The 15,558-nt window shown below is 44.4% G+C and overlaps 1 protein-coding gene across 3 annotated transcripts; it reads right to left on the minus strand.

Moving 5' to 3' along the window:
* Positions 1-1,786: 1,786 nt before the first annotated feature.
* LOC124881800 (transcription factor E2F3-like) lies at positions 1,787-15,011 on the minus strand. 3 transcript variants are annotated; one of them, XM_047387602.1, is made up of 10 exons: positions 9,971-10,253; positions 8,685-8,963; positions 8,539-8,585; positions 8,367-8,413; positions 5,514-5,700; positions 5,147-5,302; positions 4,667-4,781; positions 4,399-4,546; positions 3,262-3,323; positions 1,787-3,178 (listed from the first exon to the last, which is right to left on the minus strand). In XM_047387602.1, the coding sequence occupies exons 1-9, from the start codon at positions 10,145-10,147 to the stop codon at positions 3,298-3,300; spliced, it is 1,182 nt and encodes a 393-aa protein (XP_047243558.1). In that variant the 5' UTR covers positions 10,148-10,253; the 3' UTR covers positions 1,787-3,178; positions 3,262-3,297. The 3 variants fall into 3 exon arrangements, 1 of the variants encoding a protein (XP_047243558.1); XR_007041753.1 differs by lacking the exon at positions 9,971-10,253 and adding an exon at positions 14,854-15,011 and having other exon boundaries at positions 3,262-4,546; XR_007041752.1 differs by having other exon boundaries at positions 3,262-4,546; positions 9,971-10,254.
* Positions 15,012-15,558: the final 547 nt, after the last annotated feature.

A 15,558-nucleotide genomic window follows, 5' to 3' on the forward strand; every position in this document is an offset into this window, starting at 1 on the left:
CCGATGAACTGGCGACACGTCCAGGGTGGACTGGCCTCATCGCCCGATGAACTGGCGACCTGTCCAGGGTGGACTGGCCCCATCGTCCGATGAACTGGCGACACGTCCAGGGTGGACTGGCCTCATCGCCCGATGAACTGGCGACACGTCCAGGGTGGACTGGCCACATCGCCCGATGAACTGGCGACACGTCCAGGGTGGACTGGCCTCATCGCCCGATGAACTGGCGACACGTCCAGGGTGGACTGGCCCCATCGCCCGATGAACTGGCGACACGTCCAGGGTGGACTGGCCCCATCGTCTGATGAACTGGCGACCTGTCCAGGGTGGACTGGCCTCATCGCCCGATGAACTGGCGACACGTCCAGGGTGGACTGGCCTCATCGCCCGATGAACTGGCGACACGTCCAGGGTGGACTGGCCTCATCGCCCGATGAACTGGCGACACGTCCAGGGTGGACTGGCCTCATCGCCCGATGAACTGGCGACACGTCCAGGGTGGACTGGCCCCATCGCCCGATGAACTGGCGACACGTCCAGGGTGGACTGGCCCCATCGCCCGATGAACTGGCGACACGTCCAGGGTGGACTGGCCTCATCGCCCGATGAACTGGCGACCTGTCCAAGGTGGACTGGCCCCATCGCCCGATGAACTGGCGACCTGTCCAGGGTGGACTGGCCCCATCGCCCAAAGTCAGCTGGAGATAGGTGACCCTACAAGGACAAACCGGTATAGACGATGGATGGATGAAACAGGCTTACAGCAGTGAGGACCCAAGGAGAGGTCTGAACCATCTTGCAGGTGGTTTAGATCCAAAACAGTCGGAACCCTGCAAGTTTTAGATTTGTTTCTGCTTCAACACACCTTATTGAAAACTAATCTCCTCCTCCTTCCTCCAAGTTCTGCTAATGAGACTGATTTAAATGAGGTGCATTCAAGCATTAAACCTTCTAAAACCTGCAGAATCAGAACCGCCTGATTAAAGGCCGTGGGCCCAAGCTGCTGGCTGACTGCTGCCCCCTGCTGGCTGAGTATTTCTACAGCTCGCGTTCAGGATGAGAGAAATTTAAAACCTCTTAAAGTCTTGATTAACCAAGCAGACGCTGCAGTTTTAACGTGAAGTCTTTATGTTTCATACAAACTAAATACATTTTCTCTTCTTGATGAACTTCTGGATGTTAAATCCAGATTTCTGCATGTCCAGACATATTTATACCGGTCTTCAGAAAGTAGCAATCACTCATAAAAATGGCTGTGAATTTTCCAGACTGTAATCAGAGGTAAAATTAACATTTTGATATCAATCTTTAAAAAACAACTGCATACATTAGGTTTAACTTACGAAGCCTCGTTAAACTGTCTTAGCTCCACATCAGGTTTTTTGGATACATTGGGTCAGAACAAACCTTCTTCTCACGTCTAAAACTCTAAAACTCTGATTTTATTTACCCAGATCTCTTCGCTTCAACACCAGTTTCACCAAAACAAGGTTTTCATTTAGTTATTTTCACCTTTCATCTGTTTTATGCAGGAAACTCACTCAACTGCCGGCCTGAAGGGGACATTTTAAAGGATTTCTTCCCATTTCTGGGACTCCAGAGAACCACAGTGAGAACCATTATTCGCACATGGAGAACGCATCCTTCATGGTGAGCATGGTGAGGTGCTTTTGCGCTCTTTTCACTTACTTCAGCTTGTCAGATAGTCCTGATTTCTCCTTTCAAAATCAAATCAGCTGTGAGAAAACCAGTTAGTTTGAACACAGAACACAGGAGATTATTTCTCTGCAGTTAAATCCTTTATTGGTTTCTATGTATTTTGTGAGTTTTAGAACCAAAATGGCAGAAAATAAACAGAGAAGCTCAAAACACTAATCTATTTCCAGCTCTGGTGGGTCAAAAAGAATCATTTTACTGTTCAGATCCGATCTTTCGCACAAAGGCTCAGTTCAGTTCAGTGTTTCTCCTGCAGGAGCATTTCTGGTTATCCTGCAGATCCCATCCGGATATCTGAGAATCTCAACCCAAAACTCAACTAGATGAAAGAGCAAAAGCAGCAGGTAGGAGAAACGGAAACAAGCGGACCTAGTATTTCTGCTCCTGCTTCCTGTTTTTATAAAGCAAAAGATGGAAAATAAAACATAACAGAGATGTTACACAGGTCCGGATCAGAGACAGCTGTCGGGTCTCGGCCTGCTGATCCAGATACTGGAGGAGTCCAATCTCTCTCTAAAACACAGTTTCTGGCTAAAATGATTGTGGAGGATATTCACCTTTTAAACTGGCTTTAGCATCGACTGTGTGTGTGGGTGTGTGTGTGTGATTGATATCTTAACTCTACAAAGGCTCCCACCACTTTCAAAACCAGCATGTTCCTCAAAGGTCAAAAGAATAAAACAGAGGAAGTTTTCTGTAATATGTTCACCCTTCCTGTTATCTGATGAAAGTCTTGCTCTCTCTGGCCATCCCGCAGCCCGAATAAACTACTGACATGTTTCGGTTTCCATTTAAACAGCTTCTCACAAACTGATACTAAAATAAACAGCAATATTTTGATTGTCCTCACTCATTAACAGCGTCCACACTGAAGAGTGTGACCTGTTGGTGCCTCCTGCTGATGCTTCATCTGTTGCGTCCACCAATGGGACAAATAGCGGACTCCTGGGTTTCTGACCAGCTGCTCACCTCTCCGAACTGTGGAGAAATCTAATGATTCCAGTCACCAGCCGGTCACCATCTCTAGTTAGGATAAAAACATCTGGGAGGTCAAAGTCTGAGTCCTGTTTCTATCTTCTGTCTAACTGAAGAAAACAGCTACAGGAATGAAGCCCTTAATAGTTGAATTAGTTTGGTGTGAGAAGCTGTGGTCCTTCAGGCCTATATTTTCCAAAAGCAATGGCTGCCAGACCCTCCGGCTCTGCCCGACGAAAAGACATAAAAACTACGATCCAGGTTTGCATATGTAGTTAAGTAAGCGGATAAAGTCCTCCAAACGTTTTCTCTGCTCCCCATAGAGTTGCAGACCTGGTGCTCGGTCAACCTCCGTCAACCTCCGTCCCTTCATCATTTTTTAAGCAACCTCGTCGGTCCGGGTCGCCTCCATCTTCCTGCTCTTGTGCTCAGAGTTCCTTCAGTTAGGGATATCATTGGGTGTCCCCCTCAGCCTGATCACACGAGTCTACGAAACAAAAACCCAAGAAACAGCTGAGGTGAACTGATATTTCTGCTTATAAATAGAAATTTCCATCAATTTATCACTACCTGCAGCAAAGGTCTTCATCCTCATTCTTCCTCTTCCTAGATGTGCATCTTCTCGCTCTCCACTGTTGGCAGGTGAATAAAGCGTGAACATCCGACCAGTTTTCTTTTTACACTTCATGATTTAAAGTAGAATGTCGGACAGAAGAAAAATAACAGGAATAAAAAATTATGAGCAAGAACGAACAGTCAGTAGTGTGTTGATCGCTGTAGTTGAAACTGTATAAAGGCGCATCTTATTAAATCAACATAACATTGCAAAATATACTTATTTCACCCATTTATTATTTATTCTTATTACAGACTGACATATTTTATGGATTTTTTTGTTTATTTCGTGGATCTTTGCTTACAGCTAATATAAAATGATTAGGAGTCCAATAAGAAGGGATTTTTAATGCAGAAATGTTCATTTTCAGCCATGTTATGGGCTACATAATCATGGAGAAGCCTGCTTACCTGAAAGTTGACCCAAGCATATGGGTGGAAAGTTGAGTGGAAGGAAGAAAAAAAAAAGAATATGAAAGTAGCATGGATGACCACGGCCTTGAGAGGATGTGGAACCAGAGACAACACTAGAAAGAAGCATCTTATAAAACTGGGATTCTTTGACCCAGGCGCCGCAGGCTGTATCCAAGTATACTGATGGAAAACTGAGTTGAAGGAAAAATGTCATATTTTAGGTAATTTTGCAGCAGGTCTTAGCACCTGCCACCACTGCCAAAATACCAATACCATTAACGACCATCTGATTAACTAGCCGGTATGCCGGGTTCAACTCTAGAGAGTATATATGTAAAGAGCAAATTAAGAGACACCAGAACCAACAACGTGGATGAGCTGAAGGCAGAAATATTTCACTGTGCATAATAAATCAATGTTAGCATTTTTCAACGATATTCTAATTTATTTAGGTGCAGAGATAATAAGGAGATACCAAAGATATTCCAGAGGTCTTCAAATGAAGCATGTGGGATTTAAAATGTGATGATGCTAATGAGCTGTTAATCATAAAATAACATTTTAAATCCACACATTCCTTTTATCTGGTCCTCATCTTGGGGAAAAAAATGTCCTAATACAGTAATGATGAAACTGGCTGAGAAACGTTCTGTTCGGGTTTTAGCCCACTCCAAGTACCTTCGTTCAATGTGTACAGCCGGACACGACGCTCCAGCGCTGAGAAGACCCTGCTGCTGTTTGAGGCCTCAGAGGTCAAAGGTCCTACGTTACAGGTCAGGGCCAAAATGGGACCATTCTCTGATTTCAGCTGCATCTGAATCCCGTCCTGAAACACCGGGCAGAATCAGAATGAACAATCAGCTAAAATCATGATAGTTTTCATTTAACTGCTCAGATAAAACGACATGATTAAATCCGTCTCTCTGGGATCAGCTGCTTGTGGTACCTCTTCAGGAGGAGGAATGACCAGCTTGGTTTCCAGCGGAGATCTGAGGGCAATCACCGTCTGCTGCTGGAAGTCTCTGAGGCGACAGATGTCCTCGCAGCTGACGTAGGCCAGCGTGAAAACAGGTTAAAGAAGAAGAAGCTTCTTCTGCTTACAAGCATTGCATCAAAGCCTCCAGAAAGTCTAGCTTTTAGCCCAACAGATCCACATTAACCCGAACTCTTCGGTTGTGATGAAGTAGATCTTGTTTAAACTGATGTTCTCATATTTTCAGCAACCATGGAGAAAATTTCAGAAAAATCTGTTCAGTGATCCTGCTGGAAATCAGGATCATTATTTTCCAACTCCATGACTGACTTCATTATTATCAGGCACCTGTCTGCTTATTTCCTGCATTAACAGATAACATTCTGGAGCTGCACCAACAGAACCTCTGGCAGCTCTTCAGATCTCTGACCCGAGTCAGACCCAGAAGGATATGCAGAGTTCTCCTCATCCTCAGTGAGCTCAAAGAGCTGCTGCGCGCAGGATTTAAAGAGTCTGTCCACCTCGTCTTCAATCATCTTCAGCCTCTGCAGCATCGTCAGGAACTTCAGCGTGTCCCTCCACAGAAAGCTGAAGATCGGACTGCTTCCTCTGGACCGAGAACATACAGAAAGAGAGAAGGTTCCAGTGGGACACAATGGACCAAGCGGTAAATTCTGGAAGCACACGCATTTCCTGGACCCACACTCTTCCAGAACCGGAAAGATTTCCGCTAAAAACTAGTTTCCAAAGCTTCCAGCAAACTGTGGCCCAGTGAAGACGCATGCTTTATATATTATACAAACTGGTTTCAGTCGCTTACATCCACCTGACCCGGTTATCCGAGTCCGTCTGGACGAGGCCGATCCCCTGCAGGACGTCGATGACGGTGTTGACTCGGTGTGTGTGGGTCTGGAGCTTTGATGCCGCCTCTTTGATGTCCACGGAGGCATCCGGAGCAGCCATCAGCAGCTCCAGGAAGCCCCGTGTGAGCCGGGACAGAGGAGTACCTGAACACAGAACCACGCCGGCTGTTAAAGCCGGACCTCCAGCCGGACCTCCAGGAGAAAACTGATCAGACAAACCAGAGAGCAAGTTCTTATTTCATCACCTACGTGTCTTGTTGGTCCAACGGCCACTGACCGCACGGTTCTGACCCATTGAGGGACAGAAAAGCCCGACGACGATCAATGACTGCACGGTTCTGACCCATTGAGGGACAGAAAAGCCCGACGACGATCAATGACTGCACGGTTCTGACCCATTGAGGGACAGAAAAGCCCGACGACGATCACTGACTGCACGGTTCTGACCCATTGAGGGACAGAAAAGCCCGACGACGATCACTGACTGCACGGTTCTGACCCATTGTGGCACAGAAAAGCCCGACGACGATCACTGACTGCACGGTTCTGACCCATTGAGGGACAGAAAAGCCCGACGACGATCACTGACTGCACGGTTCTGACCCATTGAGGGACAGAAAAGCCCGACGACGATCAATGACTGCACGGTTCTGACCCATTGAGGGACAGAAAAGCCCGACGACGATCAATGACTGCACGGTTCTGACCCATTGAGGGACAGAAAAGCCCGACGACGATCACTGACTGCACGGTTCTGACCCATTGAGGGACAGAAAAGCCCGACGACGATCACTGACTGCACGGTTCTGACCCATTGAGGGACAGAAAAGCCCGACGACGATCAATGACTGCACGGTTCTGACCCATTGAGGGACAGAAAAGCCCGACGACGATCAATGACTGCACGGTTCTGACCCATTGAGGGACAGAAAAGCCCGACGACGATCACTGACTGCACGGTTCTGACCCATTGAGGGACAGAAAAGCCCGACGACGATCACTGACTGCACGGTTCTGACCCATTGTGGGACAGAAAAGCCCGACGACGATCAATGACTGCACGGTTCTGACCCATTGAGGGACAGAAAAGCCCGACGACGATCACTGACTGCACGGTTCTGACCCATTGAGGGACAGAAAAGCCCGACGACGATCAATGACTGCACGGTTCTGACCCATTGAGGGACAGAAAAGCCCGACGATGATCAATGACTGCACGGTTCTGACCCATTGAGGGACAGAAAAGCCCGACGACGATCAATGACTGCACGGTTCTGACCCATTGAGGGACAGAAAAGCCCGACGACGATCAATGACTGCACGGTTCTGACCCATTGTGGGACAGAAAAGCCCGACGACGATCACTGACTGCACGGTTCTGACCCATTGAGGGACAGAAAAGCCCGACGACGATCAATGACTGCACGGTTCTGACCCATTGAGGGACAGAAAAGCCCGACGACGATCAATGACTGCACGGTTCTGACCCATTGTGGGACAGAAAAGCCCGACGACGATCAATGACTGCACGGTTCTGACCCATTGTGGGACAGAAAAGCCCGACGACGATCAATGACTGCACGGTTCTGACCCATTGAGGGACAGAAAAGCCCGACGACGATCAATGACTGCACGGTTCTGACCCATTGTGGGACAGAAAAGCCCGACGACGATCACTGACTGCACGGTTCTGACCCATTGAGGGACAGAAAAGCCCGACGACGATCAATGACTGCACGGTTCTGACCCATTGAGGGACAGAAAAGCCCGACGACGATCAATGACTGCACGGTTCTGACCCATTGAGGGACAGAAAAGCCCGACGATTATCAATGACTGCACGGTTCTGACCCATTGAGGGACAGAAAAGCCCGACGACGATCACTGACTGCACGGTTCTGACCCATTGAGGGACAGAAAAGCCCGACGACGATCAATGACTGCACGGTTCTGACCCATTGTGGGACAGAAAAGCCCGACGACGATCAATGACTGCACGGTTCTGACCCATTGAGGGACAGAAAAGCCCGACGACGATCACTGACTGCACGGTTCTGACCCATTGAGGGACAGAAAAGCCCGACGACGATCACTGACTGCACGGTTCTGACCCATTGAGGGACAGAAAAGCCCGACGACGATCACTGACTGCACGGTTCTGACCCAGCTGAAATGATGGAAAACTCAAAAACAGATTCAAAGGAAGTTCAGACATAAAATGTGAATTTCTTATGATAAATAACATAATTTTATAATATTTCGGAGAGTCTGGCTTCATCTCAACCCTAGAAGCAGAAATCGATATGATATCAAGATTAAAGATGTGATAGAAGACGACTGTGACACAGAACAAACATATTTCATTTCAAAGTCCAAAGTCGCCCAGAAATAACGTCTAAGTCTCCAGTCTTTAGAGAATTATTAAGAAAATCCAGATGTTGTCCTGGTTCTGTTTCCTGGTTCTGTGGTTTCATGTAGATTGACTCCGGCTGGCATCCGGCAACAATCGACTGTGGTTGAATCAGACGGCCGTCCGCCGCCGCAGCGCTGGTGCTCTTCCATCTGATGAAAGCTGACTTTCTTCTCTCTGATACTGACTGAAATACATCTGAAGAAACATCAGATTCCTCGCTGCTGTCTGTGTCGATTAAATTCGATATCAGAGGAATGACTTTTCCTGGCATCAAATAATTATGAGGATATTCATAAGTGTTGGGAGTCAGGTCGAATGTTTCCCCTCAGAGGAACAACCTTGAAGGTTGGCTTAGAAAGGACTCGAGAAAGAAGATGGTTGGTTTACTGTGACTCACCTTCTCTGATGAACCAGCTGGTTGCTTCATTTTCAGGGCAGAAATCTCTGAAGAAGAGAAACAACAAATGATGGAAAGATTTCTCTGCAAGTTCCTAGAAAATAAGGCTGAACAGGGTTGTTGAGGGATCCTGGTCCAAATGATAAAAAACTAGAGCGCAGATGCATGTTACCTCTTCAGATTAGGTTCTGGTGGCTTCTCAGGACCTCTGTCTGGATTCTGCAGAACCAGTGGAGCATATCAGTAACCAAATAAGTCTCCATGTTTGGTTTTGACAGAAATTAAAGAGCTGTTTACAGGTAAAAACTGACTCCAGACCTGCTCAGGTGGTTCCGGTGCTGCACGAGGAGCCTCCTCTTCATCTTCCTCCTCTTCATTATCCCAGCCTCCGTTCGACCACTGCTCTTCTTCCTGCAACGAATCACCGCTCCAAGGACTGATCAGGCGCCGCTGCCCATCCAGATACGGCGGCATGATGGGAATGGCGTCGCTGCTGATCCCATTTTTGAAGATGTCTTCTGGCAGGAAGTGGTCTTCGCAGATGAAATGCTGCTCCAACGTGTCCTTGTCGGTTTCCCTCAGCGCTGCCAGCCAGACCTAAGAGGCAAGGGGTCGTCTCATAAATACTGCAGCAGCTTTAACTGTCCCTGCTGAAGACAAGCATTACCCCAGCATGATGCTGCCACCACCATGTTTCACCATGCTGATGATCTTTCCAGGGTAATGTGCAGAGATTTCCACCACACAGAGTGTTGCGTGTAGGTCAGAAGGTTCTGCTTTGGTCCGATCCACATGTTTTCTCTGACCCTACATCGAGTTTGGCAAACTTAAAATGCGACTTCTGAATGTCTTTCAAGTGTCACTTTCTGACCGTTTTAAAATAAAAATACAGAAATTATTTATGAATTGTGGAAGATATTTCTACAGCAGGAAGGTTTTAAAGACGCAAAAAACAGAATGAAGGAATGGAGGGAAACAAGGAATAATGGAAAGATATCAGAAAATAAGGAATGACAAGAAATGAAGGACACAAGGATCAGAAGGAAGGAAGGACACAGGAAAGGATGGACTCAAGGATTAGGAGGAGGGAAGGACACAAAATAGATTAAAGACTGAAGGAGAGATGGAGGGAAAAGATAGGACAGACACAAGGATGAATGGAGCGAGGGAAGGAAAGAGGAAAGGACACAAGGACAGATGAATGGCACACAATGAAGGTCAAAATGAAGGTAGCAAAGGTAGGAGGAAACATGGTAGGGCTCAAGGAAGGATAAGACAGGCAGGAAAGACACAAGGAAGAACTTGCAGAAAGAAGGAAAACCTTTTTTAAAGTGGGGCAGGGAAGTCATCCTGGAAATAATATCTATCGTGGAAACTGACCTGGAACTTATTCCGACTGTACAGGAATCCTGAACAAACTGTTGGATTTTCCAGTTCTCCCATTTTAAAGTAGATCACCCAAACCCTCACAGTATCCTGGAACCAAACTTTTACACTAACTTCTTGCCTCCTATAAAGCTGCTAAAGACCAGGAAATATACCGACCCAAACACAGAAAACAACCGCCAACCCCGGGCTCTGACTACTTTCCAGGGTCTCCGTACCTTGACTCGGTCCGGAGCTGTGGGGAACCTGAAGAACCTTTTCGGTGCTCGGCTCAACACGCCCCGGGTAAAGTTCCCCATGCGGTTCGGACACCCGAATACGACGCACTTTCCCATGAGGCCGAACACCGTCTGGTTCTTCTTCCGAGCCCGGGCCGAAGCAGCAACAGGGATCATATTTAGCCTGGAAAACCGGAGGAAACGCTTCAGGAAAAACACATCCAGATTCCCGCCGCGTGCATTCTGTTTACGTCGCGCGCCTCAGGAAATGATCGAGTTTCTAATCCGGAAGTACAAGGTTCCTGCACATGCTCAGTAAAAGGCAACGTCAACGCTGTTCCCATACTATGAGTGGCAAGATCCTTTAAAGAGCTGTGAAGCGATGCGTTGAAGGAGACATTTACATTTAATATAGAATAAAACATGTTTATTTTCCAAATAATAATGGACAAAAACAAACAATATCAGCTGGTCAAAATAAGATGCATAATCACTATGAAACAATGTGCCTAAAATGCAATAAAGCTGACCTTATGGAACTCCTAAGTCTATAGTAAAGGACTTAATTGAATTTAGTTTTAGTTACAGTAACTTAACATACAATAGTTTATCTATTTCGCGATACTGTTTTTTATTCAACTGTTTTCAGAAAAAACAAAAAACAAAACAAAAGCTGAATGCTTCTTGTTACGTATACCTGATATATGACACAACGTGATTGGACTATATTAGAATATTTTGTGTTAATAATATCATTATTGCTACGTGGTGGTTTTCTGTCAATGAAAAAAATATTGTTACTTGGATTTAATGGGAAGATTTAAGCTTAGATCGGTCAACATTTGTGAGGATTTATTGTAAATCTTCCATACATCTGTGAAGAGAAAGAAGGTTTTACTGATCTCTGTGCTACATACAGCTCTGGAGAACCTGGACCAACTGATAAACAATTAATAGACAACCCTGAAAACTGTCTGGATAATAAATGGATTCACCAACAGAAATCGATACAGGAGGCCAATCTTGTTGGTATGTGCCAGTTCCTGGTATCAGGGTATAACGAAGTTTTAAATAATATTGTTTTTACAGCCACCATTTGTTCTCATATTGTTCCTATGCTTTAAAGTCCTCCAGAGGCTGACTGAAAGAAGCTTTAACTAGTTTTTCTTGCCTGTACATAGGCTGTTTAGGAATATTTAAAGAAAAAGTTATTCATAGGTTGGATATTAATGAAGCGCCATTAATCAAAATGACTAAATATAGTGCATTTGTTTTGTCTTTATGTTTACATCTACAATGCTCCGAAAAAATATCTACCCCTCTTTGCTTTTTTGTCACACCTACATGTTTCAGAACAAACTAATTTTAATGTCAGAGGAAGATAACCTGTCCAAACACAAAACGATGTTTTTAAACAATATTTTCTATTATTTAGAGCAAACCGTTGTCCAAACAAACCTGCTCCAGTTTGAAAATAAGCTACAGGTGACCCTTTTGTAGCTTGAAGAGGCAAAACCTGGCAGAAAAAACCGATACCGATCAATTGTTAATTTTTGAGCACTTTGTTTTAAATGTGGGTATTTTCTACTTAATTTCAAGGTGAATCTCTGGTATTTGAATTGACTCTGGACTGTTAGATGATTTTGGTTTATTGGGTTACATCTTCTTGAACTATTTTTGTGTTTTCTTGTTTGTATTCTACGTTTTTTCATCGGGTTTGGCCTCAACACATTTAAAAAAAAAAGAATTAAAAGAAATAATTCTTTCTCAGGGCTTTATTCTTGGGGCCACTCATATTCAACATCAAAGTGCTCCCCCTAGCTGAGATCATGGAGTACTACAACATCTCTTACCATACATATGCTGATGACAAACTGTGACTTCTGTGTACAACCTTGACCGTGGCAACTTACATTGAGTAGGCAAGCAATCCTTCCTGCTTTCTGAGAAATATAACATTCAGTTCCTAACCTAATCCTCGGCTGGTTAGCACCCAGTAAAACCGCTGGTCAGCCTCATGTTTTGCACATGCTGTCAAGATTACTCCTAGTTCTTCCACACACCACCTGGGGACCACCTGCACTCTTCTGGACCTGCCGGCGCCTGCACGAGTCAATCCTGATGAAATCTCCACCATTTTTACACAGTCTGTCTCCATAATGACCCATTAACTCCCCAGACTGAACTGGTGTACCCTCTAAAATAAGTGCTGTATTTTTAAGTCCTGCTTTTTAAATCCCTTTATTCCTGGCATAGACTTGATAAACACTGATGTAAAACATCTGATCGAGGAGGTCTTGCAGAAGCTTTGCATCTAATGGATTTTCAGAGAGACAAATAGGTTATCTGTGAATATCAGTAATGTAACAAAAAGGAATAAAAATGAGTGTTAATATGTCACGCTTACTGATTTAAAGCAGTCAAACACACACACTGTCAATCATGTGTGGAAAACTGAACCTGCCTACCGATGTCCCACAATCCACCGATTGAAAACATGTAGATATAGAAATGTTTAAATGATCTTACTTGAAGGTTTTTCCTTCAGGGGTTCTGTTAAAGTTAGTGTTTAGTTTAGCCTCTGAAAGAACTGCTTGATTTATTTAACGGCACTACCTGAGGCTTCAGTGTTGTGTTTTCCAGGGTTTTCCTGCTGAAGGGTTGTTGGACAGTTTTTCCATTCTGAACAGACCAAGGAGACACCATACCAGGTCAAAAAAGAGTATTTATTGCTTTATTGTTATATTTTGCATCCCCCTGATGCTTAAACAACCAAATGTTTTAGAAGTTTAAGTGTTAATTCCTGTGAATTGACATGTTCTCTTTTTACATAAAAAGAAGCCAATAACTGGAGACAATGTATCAAATATTTCAATGATTAGAAAAGATACAACACTCAAGATCAACTTTGTCCTCTAATCTATTGTTGTCTTACATATATTTTACTAAATAATATGGTATGTTTAGCAGAAATTTGAATGAAATAGTAAAGACTATTTATTTCCCCCCATTTAAATATTCTCCAGACGGTAGTTGCAGATTAAATCTTTTGAATGTGTCTTTATGCTGGTGAGGAACAGAGATGCTCTAAATGTTATTTGGCAGGGACATCTCTCTCTTTTTTTAGGTTATTTGTGTTTTTTGAATGAAGTAGCCACCTTGTTGAGCTCGGTCTGGTTTGATGTTGAGGATGTGATTTTCTTAGGCTAGCTAAGTTAAAATAAAGCAAGGTTGCCTAATAATGCTACTGTAGAAACTGTGGCTGCTGTCTCAACTAGATGTATGTTAAACACATCCAGCAGTCTGTCTGCTGCAGCTACATATTTTGTTTGTACTGTTCACCAACAATCTGATCTACATCTGTCCTGGACAGATGCACTGAGCAAACGTCTGTCCACACCTGGAGGCTCCAAAAGTCCATTTTTACTGTGTTCATAAAATGGTTAAACCTTCCAAATCATACTGGTGATCAGACATTAACCAGTATGATTACATCCTCATAACTCCAGAGTGCAAATCCAAACCCATCACTGATATCACACTCCTGGTGTAGATCTACTTTTTGTTCACTAGATGGGGCCAACTGACATCTGAGGCAGCTTTGGACTACATGTACCTAAACAAGAATTTCACCTGACTTTATTAGTAACTTCATCCACCCATCCATCCATGCATTTTTCTATATCCACATTTCCCATACAGGGGGAGCTGATGTCTTCTCCAGCAGTCTACGAGTGAGAGGCGGGGTACACCCTGGACAGCTCGCCAGTCCATTGCAGGGCAACACAGAGAGACACACAGGGCAAACAACCATGCACACACCCATTCCCGCCTAAGGGTAATTTAAAGAGACCAGTTCACCTAACAGTCATGGTTTTGGACCGTAGGAAGAAGCCAGAGTACCTGGAGAGATAAACCTGCTAACTCCATGCGGAAAGACGGGGAAGGCTGGGACTCAAACCCAGTATCTTCTTATCTTCTTGCTGCAAGGAAACAGTGCAACCAACTGCACCAGTGTTACGATTACTGCCTTGCTCAAGGGAAGGTCAGGACTACTATTGTTAAGTCTCTTTAGAGTTAAAAGTCTGATCACATAAAAACTCAAATTATGTTTTATTTGTTCAAAGCTTCTGTTGTGGACCAGATTGTCCACCAGGTGGCAGACTTGTGCCTGAACCGAACTCTGTCAGTTTCCAGCAGTAAACATCTCCATCGTCACTTGTTCTGTTTCCCTAACTGATCCGGCTCCGCTGTTTCCGAGGCGTTGGCATGTTGATGGAGGTAATTTGTAATTTTCACTGATGATGACAGAAGTTTCCTTGCGAGTCAATCCAATCCGTCATTAAACGGTCTGCTGAGCCTCAGACTGGAGCCAAACATCCACCTCACCGTCAGAAATGACACATCTAAAAGCTCAATCACCCTTTTCACCATGATTATACAATATGAGGCATGGAGCCATGTTGTGTGAGGGGATTATTACTACTGAGCAGAGTCTACTTAAACACTTGATGACAGTAATTTTCTTTGAGGCTTAAAGATTTCAGCAAACCTCTTGCCAGTAAGAAAAGACCAAATTCAGTTTTTGTAACTATATGCTGTTGGAAAACATTTAGTTTTTCTCCTCTATTAGGGGTTTTTAACCAGTTAAAGTGGCAGGAAAGACTGTTTGTTGTTTGCTTACAATAGAAATATAACCATAATTTAAGCTACTTTTTGACATTGAAATTGTTTACCTGCATGCAGAATATTCATATGATTCATCTGTTTTAGAGTTTAACAAATTTGAGGATTTGCCATAATGCTTGTTGCTGCAGACTCTGATGCTCGCTCTGTTGCTCTGGCAGGGTTTTTCCCTGGTCTGAGAACAAAACATGACTTACCTCCTGGTCCCACTTCATGAATGTAGCACATTGGATATGGATCCTACTACTGGTTGTGAGCAACTAAGTGGGAGATCTTCAGAGATTGTCCAGAAGTTAAAGGAAAAAAGCTGCCTCTACTACCAGTTGGTTTAATGAAGTACGACACGATGTGCCCAGGCCCAACCGTGATGAGGCAAACTCCAATCCTGAAGAGCCAGCATCACACCTGAATCAAATAAGTGGGTCATTTTAGATCTTGATTGTATGCTGAGGAAGTAATTCACTGAAATGATTTAGGTGCGCTGGACCAGGGATGCGTCTAAAAGATGCAGGACACCAACGCTTCAGGACTGGAGTTTGACAAACCTGATCTTGACTAAATAAAAGTCACAACAGAATTTTCATAAGCGATCCCTCAAAAAGATCATTTCCAGTTTGGTCTGCTTCGCCTTTCAGCTGTTCCTGGTTCTCAGTTGTTGCCTCTGGAATATGCAGAATGTGTTTTGTACACAGTTGAAGGAGGTTTCTGATTTAATTGTCTGATGACCTGGCCTCTGTGCCTTTAACTGGGGGCTTCTGTGATGGGTTTAGTGTAGGGCTTCCCAGGGCACCCTGAGGGGCCTGCACTCATGTTAATTGGCTCTGTTTTTGTCCTGCAATGGATCAATCTGGTTGATTTTGACATCATTATTAACGCTTTCTTTCTGACCTTCTACAAGGACT

The sequence above is a fragment of the Girardinichthys multiradiatus genome, chromosome 15 (assembly GCF_021462225.1).
Source record: "Girardinichthys multiradiatus isolate DD_20200921_A chromosome 15, DD_fGirMul_XY1, whole genome shotgun sequence".
NCBI classification, from domain to species: domain Eukaryota; kingdom Metazoa; phylum Chordata; class Actinopteri; order Cyprinodontiformes; family Goodeidae; genus Girardinichthys; species Girardinichthys multiradiatus.

Bases quoted from the DNA above. Each gene is read 5' to 3' on its own strand.
- LOC124881800 (XM_047387602.1), bottom strand. From the start codon at position 10,147: ATGATCCCTGTTGCTGCTTCGGCCCGGGCTCGGAAGAAGAACCAGACG. The intron at 5,701-8,366 runs GTGAGTCACAGT...TTCTGTGTTCAG, and splicing joins CAGCTGGTTCATCAGAGAAG to GTACTCCTCTGTCCCGGCTC. The intron at 4,782-5,146 runs ATATCCTTCTGG...ACCTGTTTTCAC, and splicing joins GAGGATGAGGAGAACTCTGC to GCTGGCCTACGTCAGCTGCG.